This window comes from Carassius carassius, chromosome 42 (genome assembly GCF_963082965.1).
Source record: "Carassius carassius chromosome 42, fCarCar2.1, whole genome shotgun sequence".
NCBI lineage: Eukaryota > Metazoa > Chordata > Actinopteri > Cypriniformes > Cyprinidae > Carassius > Carassius carassius.
Genome location: NC_081796.1, coordinates 15193397 through 15213183, shown reverse-complemented (window position 1 = coordinate 15213183; position 19787 = coordinate 15193397). Strand labels below are relative to the sequence as shown.

Here is a 19787-nt window from a genome sequence, read left to right as displayed (position 1 = left end):
AGTACAGCAGACAATTATTTTCAACGTTTATTTAATCACATTTAACAAGTCCCTGTAAACAATTCAACAGCACCTTGAACACATGGAGATGGAGTGGTCAAAAACATCTCAAAGAAAGAGTAGAAACAAGAGGGAAGCAACAGGTTCAGGAGGAGTAATATGGATTAAAATGAGCAAAACAAAACGATCAACCCCTTAAGTGACAACCCCTAATATTCACTAGACAAATCACAGCAAACGATAGCCATCAATAAATTATAAATCTTGTTTATACGCTTACAAATAAATAGGGACTGGTATTATTGCTTTGATTTAACAATATCCCATGTTCAGAAAAAATGATTGTTTTCACGTAACCAGGGATGAGAACAGCACCTTAATCCAATCTCTTTACATTTAGTGACGTCTAAAGTTCATAGCTGCAACTGTCTGAATAAAAATGAATGTACAGTAAGGAATGAAGTGTTACCTGATTCCACTCCATTTGAAACCTTTGTTCATGCATACAACAATTTGAGTACACCAACAGTTTAGGAAATCTAATTCAACAATCCATTCAGTGTTCTTTACATGTCAAGGCACCACAATAATATGATACTGAGTCTACTCCTCCTTACATGAATCAAGTCGTTTTGTTTTTACAGCAACTGCATTGGCACCACCGGATGCACTTAATACCTCTGCAACATAGTTCTGAAGAGATTAACATGCAAAGCAGTGACCGTGGCTTTGGTTTCCATGAACAAACCTTAAAACGGTGGGGACTGTATGATATATGTTGTTGCATTACAAACGTACAGCCAGTTTTAAATGTGAAATTTGGTCCAAAGGTATAGAAGAAACTGTCAGAATAATTTAAAACAAAAAACACCAACAATCCAGATACAAAACAATGGCCCATTATAAAATGACTCTACTAAAACCTCAACTGTAAACATGACCGAATGTTCAAGTTACTATCAGAAAGTGTATCCCAGAGTCAGCCTGTTTTTTTTTAAAGAAAGTCTTCAAAATGCCACTGTTAAAAACTTTGCCCTTGTCTTATAAAACTGTATTGGAAATGCATGTGGAGAGAGAATTCCTAAAGAGTGTAAGGCATTTGTTGAAGGAGGTAGATGGCTTTATGGAATTTCCATTTCACGTTCAATACCTACGTATTTCAGAGCGTCAGCTTGACTGTATCTAAAAAAGAACCGTAAACAGGTTAGATGGTTCAAAAGCACCTCAAAGAAAATAAATAAATTGCATTAATTCCAAGAAAACACCTCTGCACCATATATATATATATATATTTTTTTTACCTGTAGTCAAAGAACAGTTCCTCTCCAGTCTGTATGGCTCTCTTAGCAAATATGCCAATCCTGTGATCCCCGTTAACCATCATCACTGGGGAGACAGACAGGAACAGATCATGACATCACATTTTACACACAAGATCCTTTTAGTACAAGATTCTGAGTGACTTACCCTTTGCATAGCAGTTGGGGTTTACAGAATGGTTGGCAAACCTGATCTTGTTTCCTTTCCTAGTTGCATCAACAACAAAATCTGTGGGTGAAAGGGGGAGGTTGTCAGTCAGAAAGGGGGTGGGGGTGTAAACAGTGAACATTTGCAAGATAGAGGTTAGTTACCATTGTTAAGGTTGAACAGGAAGCTGCACATGTATTTGTCATACACCTTGCCTCTGCGGTCTGCCTCATCCTGGGAGATGATCTAGCAGGTAAAAACAGAAACACGTCACGTAAAAAGGAAACTTCACTGGGCGTTATGTTGTCTTGATGTTTATTTTTTTAACATCTCACCTCCCCACAGTACTCGGAGATGAACTCATTTTTCTGAACTGGCTCTTTGATAAAGATTCCCCATCCGGCCACATCAGATGGAGCCAGTAGCAAGTGCTTAAAAGAAGAAGAAATGGCATTATTAACCAGGAAAAGTGGGTGTATCACAACAGTCTATTCATTTTATATTTAAAATTGGTGTCTTGTTTATATTTGTGAAAAAATGACATGCATCTTCATGCTGATGTGTGACAAATTAAAATATACCTTCTTTGCTCCTCTCTGGATGCTACAGTTCTTGCAGGAGACATTTTTACTGTCCCAGTGTTCAGCCGCCCCACAGGTGAGACACAGGTCAGGGTCACACTCTCGTACAGCCAGGTAACAGGGGCACTGCTTGGTGTTACACTGCGCCTTACAGCGGCAGCCTGGAAACCGGTTCTGACCTGTACAGATTGAAATATCTAGTTCAGAAATTACAACTGGTTCTAGACCTGACTTTTTCAAATCAATCATGACTATTATAAAAGAAAACACTTCATATAAATGCAATAACTTCACCTCTACATTCCCTACATTCAAAACCAATTTTAATGCAAGAGTTCTACTGAAACCCACTCTTCTACAAAACAACTGATTTAAAATGTAGGTCAAAATTAAATGCTTTTAACTTTCTAAGAACAAACCTCAAGATAATTTTCCAGTGTTTTAGTGTAAACTGGGTGTGACATTGATGTTGCATACATGAGCTGCCTGACTGGTGATGATCTGTGTGTCTCTATACACTCACATTCTGAGCTACACTGGCAAAACTTCTCACAGAAGTTTTGGGCAGTGACACAAGGGCAAGAACTGTCACACGGCTGGCGTGGGTGGTCACATGGCTGGTAGTTGTACACATGATTGGAAGAGCCATCTGCAAGAAGAAATTTCACATATAAAAACATTTATGCTTTTGCAATTTACTTTCACAATGAAATCTTTATCTAAAAGTATGAGCTAGCCTGTAACTTAAAGACACAAACCTTTCTTTAGTTGAATTTTCCGACAATGAGTGGCCCACAGTCTAGAAGAACCAAGGAAAGCAAACAGGGTATTACATGATTGAAAGGCACCAATTATAATTTATTTTAATTTAATATGATGATATCATAATGAAAATGGCATGTCGCAATTAATTTCTAACGCTTTTACCACGCAATACATTATCATGATATTGAAATCTAGTTGCAAAAAAAAAAAAAGTGTCATCAAAGTATAACATGTTTAATAACTTTTTCTTATAACAAAAAGAAACAGAACATTTAAATACAATAAATGTTACTCTATGTATAATCTAAATTTCACACAGATTGAAGTGCAAAAGAAATTCTAAAAACCAATAGGTAACACTTTACAATAAGATCTCATTAACCTTAATGCACTAACGTCAACAATTAGCAATAGCAATTGCTACAGTTATTAATCTTTGTAAAAAAAACAAAAAAAAACAACAACTGTTAGTTCATGTTACAGCGAGTTCATTAAATAACATGAGCAACCTTTGATTTTAAAGTGTTATTAATATTTAATTTTAATTTATTAATAAGGCTTAATATTTAAGTATTTGGTGCTGTGATGAACCATATCAAATCCACAAATTTGAATGGCTGTTTAAATCATATGTATACATTTAAATAGGTTTCAGAAAGAATTGCTACTTTGTGTCCGGGGTATCAACTTCTTTCTGTTGTTCAGAGTCAATTGCTGTCAGAGAGTGAATGTGCGCTTTCATTCAGCGCGTCATGCGCTTTTCATCTGTGCATTGTGACCAGTTGATAGGAAAATTATTCTTAAAATGCATTTTTAATAAATAAATAATTTTTAATCATTCAAAGTATATTGAAATGCACACCATAATAACATTGTGCATGTTCATTATCAAGATATATAAAATTACCGAATACCACCACGTCTAATCATAATATTGAAACTGACAAAAAAAAAATCTTAGTCAGAATCTTAGAAATATCACTTTGAACACACACCTGTGTTTCCTCTTCTTCTTCCTTTGAGGAGTGTTTTCATCCACCGTAGGTGCTCGTGCAATGATGCTAGATTCTTTTACCCTGAATTCATAAACCTGACAGCCCAAAATGAGAAAAAAACTACTAAAACATACATCACTGTAACTTGTATTTACCAGGTACTCAAAAATAATTCCAAAGAAATTATGCATAGTTGTCTAGGCTTTAACAGTATTATGGACACTGCAATATGTAATGTAACTGCATAAAGCTTCAGGTGTGTGTACCTGTCTGCAGGTCTTTGTGCCGATGAGTCTGGCGATAGCACAGAAGTTGTCATAGTAAGTGCCAATGAGCACTCTGAAGAGAGAGGCCTCAGCACCACTCCAGTCCACATTTTCAGGAGGCTCTGAGCTCAACTTCAACTTCACTGGAGTCTGACAGCGGGAGTTCGCCTCTGTACAAAATAAATACATAAATTAGTAAATGGAAATAAAATGTAAAATAACAGGAAACCTTAAGCAAATACATTATCATTGTTCAAAAACACTAATATAAAATCAATGGAGACATTACGACATGACTTTATTTATATGAATTTCATGTTTGACAGCAACCAATCAAATATTCAGGGATGCAATTCTTGTCACCTTTCAATGAAATTCGCCATTTTTTTTTCTTTTTTAAAAAAAAAAACAATACCCATACACCAATTCTGTATCCGCTCCAAGTCAATGGCTTTAAAAACTCACTTGTGTGTTTTTGTATTCACGTTCTGATTTCGGATTACAAAACCAAACGTTTCTATTTACAATGTGTTTAACAGCGTTAATTATTGTAGCCAGTCGCAGGCATTTCTGTTGAAAGAAGTGTTTATTGTAGGTTAGTCAAAATCCACTCTGATCTAATCTGTTTTTCCAAGTTTATATAGTTCTACACTCACAGATCTTCCTATTACAACAAAAGAAAAAGAAAGCATACACTATGTAAACAAGATATTCATTGGTGTAGTTAGCTATTGATTATATCTGGAGTATTCGCACGATTAAGTTCCCTATAAGGGAAGAGCCCTTTGCTTGGTTTCTATACAAATTAAAATATAAAATAAATGTCAAAATATTTAATGCATTTTTTAATTATACCATAACTAATTAACTACAAGTTAAGTTAATTATTAAAGCATTTAATTAACCCTACTAAGCTGTTGGTGTCTGGGCATATTTATTTATTTAAAAATTACATGAGACTTTGCGACTTCCTGCACTTGCTTTACTTCAGTCACTTTATAATAAATCCAAAAGCATGACATGAAAAAAAAAAAAAAAAAAAAAAATAGGAAGTGGAAATGGCTAATGAGTGATCCTCTGCTTCCATCTACTGGATATAATGGTAATTTCATGCCATTTTCATCTTAAGTATTGGTTTTCCACCAGGAGACAATTTTTTTCCATGTCTTCCATGAATGAAAGTGAAACTTTAAAGTGAATGTTAGCATAATAAATAAAAAAAAAATACAAAGGCTTTAAAATTATACATTCTTTAATGTAGGGTTTTATTTTGGGGGAGGTGATGGGTGCGTGTCTTTGTCACCTTTTTCACCCATGATGAGTTTGCATTCCTGAATATTACACTGATATATTTTCATGGACACTCAATCTCTACCTGAGGAGCTGGTGGTCTCATCCTTTTTATCATCATCATCTTTATCATTACAGTCGTTTCCATCTGCCCCTCCCTCTCGGTCGCTATCTGTGTCTTTAGTCTCATTATTAACTGTTGGTGTGCTGGGTCTGCTGTTGCTGTTGCTGTTTGGGAGTCTTCCTCTGCGTCTGCCCACTGTGCGCTTAGAAGGGGTCTTGGCACGCTCCGCAATCACACCTGCTGGGTATTCCCTGACCATGCCATCCTAAAGAGATATGTATGGCAGGGTTATTCTCATAGAGTGAAAGCCAGAATTAAGCAGTACTTGAAAAGATTAGCAATTTTCTGTGTGCAAACTAGTGATGTGTCGTCTCATAACCCACGGGTCGGGTTAAGAAATAGGCACTTTATTGCAGGGTGGGTCACAAAAAACAAAATTTTAAAAAATCCATTTATGTTGTATGGAATTTAGTGGTGGAAATTTTTATTCTGTCAAGAGATTCGTTGATTTTCAGTTCGTTCACCAAAATGATTCCTTCACTGATTCGTTCAGTGACCATTTCTTCATATTACACAAATACGCCAGCAGTTGGCGAAAAAGAGTGTCTTATGTGTTATGTCTTAGGTCAACGAACGTATTTCCATGTGACAAAAACTGATTTGGCTTTATTAAAGTGTGTGCATGATCGCATAGTCTAAATAGTCTAAATAAATTGTTCAGATTAACAAAGCACGAGGTTTTATCGGGGATTAAACATGGATTTATGTTCTGTATTCCAAATATGAATTGCATGATTGCTGATCGAGATTTACATGCTTGGCCGACTGACCCTGTATACTCTCATTAATTTCATTCACGAAAGAGATGCATCAGTTCATTCAACTCTTTCACCCACGAGAAGATCGTATTCGTTCACTACATTCAACAAGTCACATGCTCCGTCACATCTTTTTGATGAAACAGTTCACAGAGCTGTTCACGAGCTGCGCGTGCGCTGCTAATAGCGCCGTGCTCACGCGCTGCTGTGGGAGGAACTTCATTGAATGAGAAATGAATCTTTTACTGTCTATGGTCAATGGATTACGTAAACGAGAACGATTCATTCAGCTAAAATATTTGATCACGAACGAACTATCATAGTGCAATTACCTATAGCCTTTATTGATAAGGTTACGATACGAAGGTCTAAGTAGCAACGTAGAAATTTGACTTTATTTGCGGGGCGGGCCAAATAATTTCATAAAAGCGGGACCCGCGTGTTGGAAAAAACCCCGACCCACGCATCACTAGTGCAAACCCTTTCAGTCAGAAATCATGACTGCACATGCAGTTTTGTGCCAAATCAAACCACACAAACAAATCAAGCCTTCAGGCTTAATATCATTTTGGAAGGAGTGGAGAATAGAGCTGAAACAACGAATCGATTTAATCGATTAAAATCGATTATTAAAATAGTTGTCAACTAATTTAGTCATCGATTCGTTGCTAAATAACTTTTATTTGCCGTAAGCGGCTCATTTTGTGTATATTTCAAATCTGCGGTGACCAAAGTGTGGCAGTAATGAGCCACCGGAGGTTTTACTCAGCCAGTACAACAGGAGAAGTAGCGAATAGCCAATAGCTGGCCTTGTTTTATGTCACGTGCTTCCCGAGCAGCGTCTCTGTAGCCATAGACATCATATGATGTCTATGTCTGCAGCATTCAGCGTGATGTGGGAGTACTTTACATTGAGCCTTTAAAAAAGAAGAGTAACCTGTAAACTCTGCACTACTGCACTGTTTAAGGGGACGTTCACATATTGCGTATTTTGCGTGCTCAAGTTCGTTATTTCCAACACCGCATCGAGTTAAAAACATTTAAACTTTTCAGAATGCCGCAACCGCACCTCGGGTCATGTGACAAGAACTAACCAATCAGCTTCATCCTTTCCCGTAACAACGTTAAAAGCTCAGTCAAGATGAAAGGAACAGCTGATCATAGTTGTATATGGATTTCCATTTTGAAATAAATTTAGTAGCAGAGCTACTGCAAGCGATTTTTTGAGCTGCAAATCCATTTATCCTTTGCTGAAATTTCCGCGTCTTCAAGGAGAGAGCAGGTCATGGTTGCTTAGCAAAGGCAGACGCCTCAGGGGCGCTTCTGCGCGAGCGCTTTGGAAAGAAGGAGAAAGCGGCGCGCCTAGCGTTTTCCACACGTTTTTAGGCGCGATTTGTGAACGGCCCCTAAGACTCATTTGTGCAGATTCTCCAGTACAATGTTGTTTGCAAATGTTTAGTCGTAAAAGCTGATAACATTGCTTTTTAACAGTTAACATTTAAAGCTTTACAAACATGTTCTGTGATCAGTTTGTCGTTTACCAGTTCAAAATTCAGTCGTGCAGCCTAATTATGACTGAATGAGAGAGGTAAATGTAGATATTTGAAATGCACTTTTTTTTTTTCTAAGTATTCACTGCTCTTTTTCACACAGCAGGTTTTTGTGTGTCCTATTTTTTTTTTCTGGACAACCTTCTGATGGATTTTACTTTAAATTGTGAGTTCCATTCAGGTTTCATGCCATTGGCACTTTTTTTGAAGGATTGTTTACAATTTCACAGCAAAAGCTATAAAGCTGTTTCCCAGTAAATAATAAAATACAATGCACTGCAATTTTATTCTGTTTTATCCTTATTCTTCGTGAAAATATGTTCTGAAAGATTCCTTAATAAGCTTTGTTCAGGATGTTAAACTACTTTAGGAGCTCTAAGGACTGCCATGGTGAAAACATTATTTGAAATCTCCTTGTGAAATTTGCTAGAGTATGGGTCAGTGTTCTGATTGCAGAAGAGTTCGACAAAGGATTACTAACACAAACAACTCCAGGTATATTTTTGATGAGGATATGACCGTGCAAAATGGTTAAAATCTCTTAAATCTATGCTGAATGATAAAGACCATTTATTAATAATTTACTTGGGGAAAAAATGGGAAAAACTAAAATATAAGTACATAAACCGATTAATCGATTAATCGTAAAAATAATCGACAGATTAATCGATTATCAAAATAATCGTTAGTTGCAGCCCTAGTGGAGAAATGCACTTGCCTGAACCATATACATGTAGCAATAAATGCCACATGGTTTGCCATCCACCAGATTCTCCATGTTCTTACGCTTGTACGTGTTTGGAGTTGCATGAAAAGCTGTAAATCAAAAGAGGAATGTGTTTATAGAAATGCAATCTTAAATAGTAGATTTTTATTGTTAAAAAACAGCATTTTGTCGAATCACTGCTTACGGTGAAGGAAACAGTCGTATTTGAAGCAACGCCTGCAGAATAGTGTATGGAAGGAGTGCAGACTCTGCTCTCTTTGCACTGATTTAGCATTTGGACCATCGATGTTGGGGGTGCATTCAGGAGGAAGAGCCCCTGGGAGCTGCTGCTCAGTGAGTTCTTTATATCTGCAAAAAAGGACATACATCTTAAAACATGATCACTACCCATAAATTTGCAATGCAAATACAAGCTTCACATTTTCCATTTAAGTTTATCATAACCATTGGACGTTCTTATTCAGAGGAGTTGTTTACTAACATACTTTTCTTTGAGTTCTTCAGTTGAACCTTTATCAGGAAACATGGAAGAAATGGCTTCGAATATTTTATCAGAGGGAAACTTTTTTGATCCATCATTGTTGAGACCTGTTGCATACAAAAAGATTTTATTGAAAATTGAACTTTATAATAAAATAATGTAACATGCACCATGTAATAAAATGCCTGCACATTGTCAGCACTAAAGGGCATGAGATTTGTTTGAAAAACAATCCCTGAACAAGAAAATTAACTCAAATCCCAAAACACATACAATTCTACAGTACTAACATGTTTGATGCACACTGCTGTAAATATCTGGAGTTTGTTAATAAATAAATGTATGGAGCTTAATATATTTTAATTGTATCAAAGTGTGTGTGTTTTACATACTTTAAAATATTAAATTTTTCTTACTCTCAGAATTCAGATGGTCCTTGTGGGTCTCTTCAGCATCATATTTTCCATCACAGAGGTCCATATTCTCAAACTTGCAATCATGCTGATCCTCCTCTTCATCATCCTCCTCATTATCACTGTACTGATTGAGTGCACTCACTAGCTCCACAAAGATCTCATCATTTATGAAGCCACACTCTAGAAACAAAACAGAACAAGAAATCAATACTGTTGAAATGTTAGTTCTGCTTAAGTAGATAATTGTGAATCAATTCTAAAAACTGTCATTATTTAAATGATTCATCAGTTCAGTTGAGCATTAAAATAAAATATTGAACGGTTTCCCCACTTTTCTATTTTAATTTTTGGGGGAAATATTTCTTTAAAACACTAACCAGCTCAAATCTTATAAACCAGAAAAAAACAGATCCCTGACCTCTATCTCCATGAACTTTTCCATCGTAATTTTTAATAAGCTCTTCAATGAAAGTGCCATCTTGATCAAGGATTTCATCACCCATGTAAGGGATGTTATGCAATACGGTCTCATCCTCAACCTGAAACAAAATAGAAGATTAAAAGAGTGTGGTTTTTTTTTTAAATACATTGCAAACATGCGAAATTTGGTTTTACCATAAAATTTTGCTGGAGTGGAGACCATGAGTACATGACCGGCACAGAGGCCACAGCGTTCAGTGTTTTGAGAGGAATGACTTGTCTGGAGAACTCCGAGAAGCCACTGTCAACAGTGCACTGCAAAATATTTCAGTCATGTTAGATTAAAAAGTCTCTATACTAATATAATTTTAGGATAATAAAGCATTTACTTTAAATGAATCTAATAATTAAAACACTAATAGATTTTTTTTTAAAGCAAATAGGGCTGTGACGGTTGCCGTAACAACCGCGTCACCGCGGTGGTCGGTTGCTACCGCGGTTGTCTACTGCCACCGGCGGTAGTGCATGCGACGTCACAAACTCTATAGCAAGCATAATACAAAGTTTTGTATATAAGTGTAATAACTGTAATAGTTGCAAATTCTATGTCTATGGTAATTAACAAATTACCTCAAACATTCCTTTAGATATGCAGATTTGAGCACAGGAAAATACAGTTTATGCATTCAGCAAATTAATTTAGTGTTGGGCGATGGATCTTGTTGGGAAAGCAAATACCGCATCACCGATCTGGAGTCATCTGCATTCATGTCACCCATCGGCGTTTGCACAAGTTCTCGTGATCGCAAACGCTGGCTGGTCAGGTTTGGTGAGGCTTTCTCCAAACTGGCCAAATACAAACGAGACAGCAATGAATAAACGATGGTAACAAGAAATATGGCAACGATTCCTATTTCAAAGAGAGCGCGTTCAGATGAAGAGTTAGGCCGGTGACACACTGGCTGCGTGGCGTGAGCGTGGCATGTCTGCTGCGTCCCAGGAGCGTGGCGTTTTCTGTGTCTTTACACACCAGAAGCGTGCCTGACGCGGCGCGCTGCTGCTGCTGTAGGTGACATAGAGGGAGGCCGCCGACAGACCTGGATCTTGTCTTCATGACAACAATATCAACTTTTTTTTACACACCTACAACTACGCCTACTGATAAAGGACACCGTCAACAGTTTTGACGGCAAAATATACTATGTTTGACAGGTGCAATATTTGAAAATCGATAATTGTTATTATTTTTTTTTATTACATTTATATCTGAATTTATGTCAACCTATAGACTTTCAAACATCAAAATGTCATGAATTAATATGTATTTGTGTACAAAATGACATAAACATATTTTCCTATTATATTTTGCCTGGAAACGCTTCCAACACTAAGATAGGCGTCGGTTCTATTTCTAGCATGCACACGTTTTCCGCTGAGACGCGCGTCTCACGCAGGCAGTCTGCAAGCTCTAACCTGTTAACATGGGAGCCGAATTAAAAACGGACACGCCACGCGGCTGAGACGCTTGCGCCACGCATCCAGTGTGTCGCCGGCCTAAGTTATTGAGCTTGCTTGGTGGCGGAAAAGTAAACCGGACGCAACACAACCGCGTTGCGACAGGTTTAGTCTGTCTAGTGTCTATACAGGGCATATGAACTCTGTGTCAGTAGATTACATTGCATGCACAGTTTAAGTCAGCTTTAATCACCTTTTTTGGTAATTCCATGAATTAACTGACCACGACACTGCTTGCACATAGTTTATGCGCCGCCTTTGAGCACAGGACCGTCCACGCTCGCTTAACTTGCATCTGATAATAAAGTGAAATGGAGCGCGTGTCTGAAACGTCTCCCGTTTAGTCATTCTGTGACTGAATAAATTTACTTCTTGTCTTGAGAAAAAGTGACAGAAGCAGCAGTTGTGAGTGGGTGGCCATCCCCGCCCCTACGTAAAATGATTTGAATACGTTAAACTGGAAAAAAATTATCGCCTTCGTTAACGAGCAAATTTTGACACCAATATATTTATACATATATATATATATATATATATAATTTTATTTTTATTTTTTTCAAACACCGCGCCACCGGCGGTTGTTGGTCCATGACTACCGCGGTGGTAAAAATCAGCCACCGTCACAGCCCTAAAAGCAAACAGAAATGAGATGCACATGCACTTTAGGAGTCTGAATTAGAGGATTTTTTCAAACCTCTCTAGTCCCTCGCAAGGAGCTCACAGGTGTCATAATATGAACGGGTTGTATCCGTCTCAGTTTCCATTCCTGGTTCAATATGTCTGTACGCTCCAATATCTTCTGTCTGTTGGAGTTGAACATGCTCTGTCCAGTAAGAAAACACATTTCAATGTTAGATCATCCAATAGACAGGCAGGTAACAGTTGTTCTCATGACTATTTTTATCATTTGTGGAAAAAAAAGTGTTGTACATAATAACAGTGCATTTGCATTGTCCATATCTCATGACACCTAAAAGCTTGACCAACACAAAACTCTATACGAGCGGCTTAATGTCTGCCCATGGATCACCTTGACCTCGTCTGCCCTCCTGAAACGTTTGAGCTGCCGCAGTCGCATGTACTCAGACTTCACTCTCCGTCTCCAGCAAACAGGACCCCTCTCCGATTTCCTCCCAGTCAATCCCATGGCTTCCCTATACACATACAGTAAAGTATATGGCTTTACATTTCATTATAGACTAATACAGAAAAAATATAGAAACATACAACATCAGGGCTCAACAATAAGGACTACCCGATGGCCCGGGGCCAGCATGAAAGACGCTCAGGACAGTTGATGGATTTTATATTGGTGAGTAACTTTGTAGCTTTAACAATGATTAATCTATATTTAAATTATACAGTGGAGTAGAAATGCAATGATCGACTGGACATTTTTTGTTTAATTTGAGAGACTACTTGCACACAAACTGCATCGAAATACATTTTTCAAAACATAATTTCTTTGGAAATATTGTTAATATTAGATTTAGTCTATAAGCGGCCATTAAAGCCGAAGACAGATGAAAGAGAAAATAGGTTACTGCAGCAGGCAGAGCAAGATCACCGTTCACGATGCACGGAATATAGTAAGAAAATCCTAAATATGGAATTTTCTATGGATGCGTTTCTGAGAGGAACTGACTGTTTTCAGAAAAGTTTGCATGGTATTTTCTCTTCATCTTGGCTCGGCATAACGCATTTAAAGTCGTGCTAATACGCACAGCGCTGCTTTGTCTACAGCCGTAACCAAGTAAACGCTGCTGTTCCATGAGTGCCACCTGCTGGCAGAGAGTGAAATTGTGTCATTCAGCCCGTCTGCTGTTTCTGTTTCATGCCAGTATTTTATGTAGCATAATTTCATAAAAGCTAAAGTCAGACCATTCTGTTTTTGCTTAAAAAAATGTTTTTTGTGTTTTATGTTTTTTTTTTTTAGTGTTAAGCGCCACTTTGAAACAAAACGCAAGAAATCCAATTCAATCTAAAAAAAATGATACTGAAGTAAGCTATAAACTGCTCATTACATTAACAAACACGGAATAGAAAAAAATGGCTGAAAATGTCAGTGAGCAGTGGACAGCTGGCTTGAAAGATGCAATGTTATTTGGTGTCTCCTGATGAGAATGTCATACTACTTTTGGCAGTCAAGGTAAAATACTGTGATTCAAATGTAAAAGAGGAACTCTGTTGCCTAAAACCAATGACTAACTAGGGTGAAGACATTGCGAAATCTTTCATTGAGCATTTTTAAGAGCAAGGGGTTGTCATCCGAAAAATTCCTGCAATGACGACAGGTGGAGCGCTCGCCATGGTCAGCAAACAGAAAGGAGCGGTCAAATTAATTGAGGAAAAATGGGTCACCCTATAATGAAGTTACACTGCGTAATACATCAGACCTTAAGTTATGGCTACAGTTGTGAAGATTGTCAATTTCACAGTAAAGTAATCTTTCCTCATGCACCAACATTTCCACTCCCTTCTCGAGGAAATGGATTGCACATACAAAGATATTCCTCTCCACTTGGTGGTAAGGTGGCTAAGCTGTGGTAAAGTTTTCGAGAGGTTTGTTGGCTGCTTTGACAGTATTAAAGGCTTTCTGGCTGAAAAAAGCCAAGTCTACGCTGAACTCGAAACTGCGACGTGGGTTTTGAAACTAATGTTTCTCATGAAATCACAGGTAGTGGTCGACCAATATATCGGCTGATATTGGGCATTTTTCAAATATCGGCAGATATGTTTTTCTGCTTGGCCAATGTGTTTGAAGTGGGATTTTATTAGGGATGCACGATCATGATTTTTCATGGCCAATTCCGATACCGATTTTTTTTTTACAAGCAAACTGGCCGAATCCGATACCGATTTCCTTTTTTTTTAAGCAACAAACAAGAAAGAAGGGAAGGATGCAGAACTGACGTTTACTTCTGGCTTTTCAAACGTGTATGCAAGTTCTAATTTACAAAAAGTTGTCACCTTTTAGTCCGTTTCGTTTCTCATCCAACATGTGAGAAGTTGAGAAGAACATCTCTTCATGGTCTACTCGTGTTCAGGGCGCGGACAGGTACAGTATATGCTCGCGCAGCTTCAGTGCGCGCAGAAAAGGGACTCTTATTTGTGCGCCATTACAACGGCTGATCGCTTCCTGCTATCTGTGCCTCAGACATGAAGCTCTGCATTTCCAGTACTGATCGCAATGGCTGCTCGTGTCCTGCGCACAGATTTCGAAATACTCTTCCACACAAATTACATAGCGAACGATTACAATGTAGTCTGTGCACGCGAGCACACTTCCGGAGAAATCGGACGAAAAATGAACAAAAACCGGCCGATTCCGATTTATGGCCAGTCAGACGGTGCTAAGAATGGCAGCGCCTGAGTGCACACAAGTGCTCACACTCTTGTTCGTCGTCGTTAACAGTTCTGTCTAATATGGAAAGATGTCTGTCTAATGATCAGATAGAACAGTTAAACAAAGGAATTAATGTATACAGAAAGTATTAATGATTGCTTTTATTTTAGGCCTATTAGTAATAGAAAGGCAAACATTATAATACTTTCTTGTTTGCAGTCAACATTAAGCAAACATGCATTTATATAATTTAAACAAATCTTTGAATGACTAATGAACATTTAATTTACAAACCTTGCAAACTCAGTCAAATCCAGCTGTGAGATCTTGTGAAGTGTGCATGTGTATCCAGTAGGGATGGGACGGTATGAAAATGTAATATCACGATTATAGTGAATAAAATTATCACGATTATCAATATTATCACGGTTTTGTTGAAACGAGATGAAAGTGTTCAAAAATAGTTGATGCTCACACTGAAATCATTTCAGCAAGTTTTATATTTAATAATCAACAAACAACTAATAAAACAAGCAACTCTATGCACTTAATTTAAAGAAAGATTAAATTCTGTGGCATTTCCTTCCTTACAATGAAAAGTGTAGAAGCATAGAAAAGCATAGAAAAGTCACTGCCTTCGCCATTCCTTCTCGAAAAAAAAACAAAAAAAACATTGTGCGCTGCGCTTGCGTCAGACTGTTGCTGGCTGGACATGATTTAATAGTGAGTTATTAAAACCGCGATAATCAAACACGGTTTTAATGATAATTCATTTTTAAACGATATTACTAACCTTCAGCACATTTTATCACGGTTATCAATAAAACCGGTTATCGTCCCATCCCTAGTATCCAGCATGATCGTGTGTTCTCGGTGATGGTCGGTCTGTGTGAATTGAATGCTTTAAACTTTAAACTCGTGATTTCAAATTATGCTGCACTTTATGCATTTGCCCACGGTCATATTCATGCCATTTTCACTGTGTGCTGCATGTAAAATGAGGGTTACCCTGGACTTATTTGAAAAATATGATTCCCAGTGCACACAAACTTCCCAGAATACTGAATGTGCTGTTATGTACAGCGTTTACTTTCTTTTTAATAATATTTGTATTAAACATTTATTTATTTGTGAAAAATACTGTCATCTAAAGTAGAAGCATGTCTCTTTTAAACATTTACTTTTTAATCCATTGTAAAATTATTTAAATTTCTTAAATATTAATAATTGTAAAAATCATATCTGCTATCGGAAAACACATATCGGTTGACCACTAATCACAGGGCACTTCAATGAGCTAAACCTCAGACTAAAACAAAATGTTTTAAACGTATTTGAAACATGGACTGCATTTGTTGACATGTTAGCAGTCTTGTCACAAGATATTACTACCTCCACATTCCAATATTTCAAACATATACTGGAGCTGTCCACGCAGAGCAGCATGAACACGGGTGAGTTCAAGAATTCAGCACTGTGGATGACCAACTTCGTAGAAGTGTGCAAAGAGTTTTTAGGTCTTTAAACCTTTTATAATGAACCCAGTCTTTAGGTCGACATACCACTGCAAGTAAATATTCTCGCACATGAACAATGTTCACTGCCCTTCTCGCAATCGCTTGAGTTTTATTCCAAATTTTTGCAACTTAAGGTGACGCACTACACTCCAAAGATAACGGAGCTCAAGATAGGAAAACAGGACCAGGGCTCACACTAACTATTTTGAGCTAGCCATTATAACTATTTGAGCTAGTTGTTATAACCATTTTGCATGAGCTTACACAGGGCTCTGTTGGGTTTTTTAACATGTGAAAAGCAGCATTAGCTCAGTCCAATAACATTTGTTTTCCATACACTTGCCGATTTATTTTTTGTTCGCAGGATTTTTTATATTTATTTTATATTTTTGTATGAAAGCTTAACAGCTTTTAACAGTTTCAAAACATTTTAATTTTATATTGTTCCATTGGTAAACCTAACAAATGTCAATGTTCTCTTAAAAACAGTTTGGAAAGACGCCTTTGATAACTAATTTCACTAATTGGCAGCAGAGCAGTGAAAGTAATTTGAACCACTGGCCTAACCGGACCAGTAGAAAAAAATCCTTAGCATTCAGCCCTGAACATGGTAGGTTAAGTGGTTTTGGTTTTTTCCACATTTAAAACAAAGTTGTAGTATATTAATAACAGTTAAATCTCACAGTTTTCATATGCATTAAGTGACTGTTTAATTCTCTTGCCAGATGGCTTAAAAGTGATTACATATGAGATCTATATATACCGTTTCTGCAGGTTTATGAAGGTAAACTAAAAGGGATATTTCACCCAAAAATGAACATTTTATGTTTATCGGTTTAAGCCGAGCTCACACTAAAGGAGTTTTACAATCATAAATGATTTTGAAATCTGGTTGCAGCACACACGTAAGGAGAATCTTTGCAGATTATCTTCCCTCAAATATTAAACATGCACACACTACAAGATTTGAATGTCGCAGCACATCACATACTGCAAGATATCATGTGATCTCACGCAGCAGACCGTCACTGATTTTTTTTAGCATGCTAGTAGCTTTCTGCACTCACCAGGTGCATTGAAAACTTGCGATTTCACTCCAGAACTTCTCTTTCTCCTTACAGTTGTGATGCGTTTTCAACACATTATACAGACAGTCGTGTTAAATCTTCCTGATTTAAATCCTAAATATCAAATATGTTTGATAATAATCGGGGCTGCCCTCATTTGTGCGCGAGCAGATCGGGAGGTGCAATATTTGATCGGTGAACGCTTCACATTACCAAATAATTCGCGCCGAACATCGTGAGTGATCGAGGTACTTGACAAGACGTTTGCTCTGATTTTCGGGAGGGGGAAATCAGGGCTAAAAATCCTGTAGAGTGAGCCAGGCTTTACCCACAGGGCATCCAAGATGTAGGTGACTTTTTTCAGTAGAACACAAATTTCAGTTTTGGGTGAAATATCCCTTTAAGACTTTTCAGACCAAGTTAAAAAACACGGAAATAACTTTTACTGTGCCTACTGATCATACTGCAAAAAATAAAAAAAAGTGATTCTTCACAAGTATTTTTGTCTTGTTTTCCAGTGAAAATGTCTAAATCATGTTCATGAATCAACTTATTTTAAATTGAGACACAAAATGACATGGGTTAAGAAAAATTTTTTCTGAAAAAATCAAAATGAAATGAGTTCATGATTAAAACGAGAACAAAAATCAATGGGGTTAGAAAAACACATTTAAAGTCAATGGGAAAAAATATTCTTATTTATTTCTTTTCAATTGTAAGATTTCTCATCAAATTCTTCCAAGCAGAAATTATCTAATTAATGCTGAAGCAAATCATTCATAGTTCTTTACTCTAGCCATACATCAATAGTATTATTAGAGTCTCCTAATTTATTTCTCCTCATTTGAAACATACCTGAGAGCTCCTTTAAGTCTTCTGAGCTATGAAAGGGCAACAATACTTTAAAAAAAAAAGAAAAGAAAAAGTGTAAACACCATGTAAATTGCTGTAGAGATTACCTAACATGCTGCAGATGCATAGGCTGAATATGTAACAGATCAGCCGAGACAGTGACAGTGTCATTTGTAAGATCAAAGGTTTCCCTTACTACAAGTTCTCCCAATCATCTCGGCAACACCACAAATCCACATAATCTAAATGTAGTAATGTGAACAAATAAGAGGTAAAGGAAAATGAATGCGTCTTTTGAACCACAAATTAACTTTTTATGACCCATAATATGAAGTTCTGAGATTGCATTACGTACACTTTTATTCCCAAATCTGGGATTTGTGTTATCCCTGGTGTAGCTGTGGCAGGTGTATGAGCTGATTGGCGCCCCTGCAGGTCTAAGACACACACTGAAACGACGCCTGACTGAAAACTGAAACAAAACCTTATAACAAGTTTACTACTGTTTAATCACACTACTTCACAAAATCAGCAAGTCTTGTAATGACAAATAAGAAATAAACACTGAACAACTTATAAAAGGCTGACAACTGAGATGCTAAAAAGATTCAACCAAAAATGAAAACTATAATCATTTAACGTTACTCAATCTCACGGTTCTCGAAACCTGACTTTTTTTCCACTTTTGACACATAAGGAGATGTTAAGAAGAATGTCAGTCACCATTTACTTTTAATGAATATTTCACAATACAATGAAAGCGAATGGTGACTGAGACTGTCATTTCTTTCATCCCCTTTGTTTCCTTACACGGAAGGAAAGTACGTTAAGAGGTTTGGAACATGAGGGTGTGTAAATGATGACAGATCTTTCGCTTTTCAGTTGAATTATCCTTTAAGCTTCGTTAAAGCTCGACAGTAGGGTATAACATGATATGACTAGTAAACATTTTCCAATGTAAAGTTAGTCGCTAATGGGTTAGCAGGGCTGTTTGAACCAAAAAGTAAACGTGGTTTTACTAACATTTAAACAACTGTCTCTTTAGTGTCTTCTTCTAGTGCCTACCTTAAGGAAGAGACCTGTCCACATCCAAACAAACGACTTTTCTGTCAGCGCCGTCCCTAAGTGAAGAGGATCGGTTAACTGAGCTAGCTAACCCAGCTAGCTCGCGGCAGAGGGTCCTTTCACCTCCGCGAGTCCGCGTTACCAATACCGGCTAGCCTCGATAAACAAAAGACAGGCGCTTAATTCGTCTTTAGCTCTACAAGTATGTGTTTAGCCAGACGTATTTCTCTCTCTTAACCGCGACAGACTGTAAGCGAACTTAAATAAATTTGAAATATAAGATGATTTGTAATATTTCCGTTTCTCCAAGTATTCAAACCCGCTCAGCCTGTCGTTTATACTCAGAATTCCCCGCCCACCTCGCGCAATGCAGAATCAACGAGCGCCAAACAGATCGGCCAATCAGAACAAGCCATGTTCGAGCTGTTCAATGTAACGATTTTCGATTGGATATATCCCATCGGGGATTGAGCGAATCGGATTCGTGTCTGCAGTGGGGAACATATGAAGAAGTTCTCTTTGTTCTTGAATTTAAACGGATACATTTTTGTAAAATTGTAAAACCGGCGCGCATTATGCCAATGT

At 37.3% G+C, this 19787-nt stretch overlaps 1 protein-coding gene across 2 annotated transcripts; it reads right to left on the bottom strand.

Annotated features, from left to right (window-relative positions):
- Window positions 1–1036: 1036 nt before the first annotated feature.
- Window positions 1037–19563, bottom strand: LOC132123798 (histone-lysine N-methyltransferase EZH2-like). 2 transcript variants are annotated; one of them, XM_059534450.1, is made up of 20 exons: window positions 19203–19563; window positions 12392–12509; window positions 12050–12178; window positions 10036–10155; window positions 9839–9959; window positions 9421–9600; window positions 9009–9111; window positions 8708–8871; window positions 8515–8612; window positions 5450–5693; window positions 4075–4244; window positions 3809–3903; window positions 2807–2847; window positions 2572–2697; window positions 2049–2227; window positions 1803–1898; window positions 1632–1713; window positions 1468–1548; window positions 1302–1386; window positions 1037–1182 (listed from the first exon to the last, which is right to left on the bottom strand). In XM_059534450.1, exons 2-20 carry the CDS (start codon window positions 12500–12502, stop codon window positions 1122–1124), a joined length of 2286 nt encoding a protein of 761 aa, XP_059390433.1. In that variant the 5' UTR covers window positions 12503–12509; window positions 19203–19563; the 3' UTR covers window positions 1037–1121. The 2 variants fall into 2 exon arrangements, with proteins under 2 accessions (XP_059390433.1, XP_059390432.1); XM_059534449.1 differs by having other exon boundaries at window positions 12386–12509; window positions 19203–19562.
- Window positions 19564–19787: the final 224 nt, after the last annotated feature.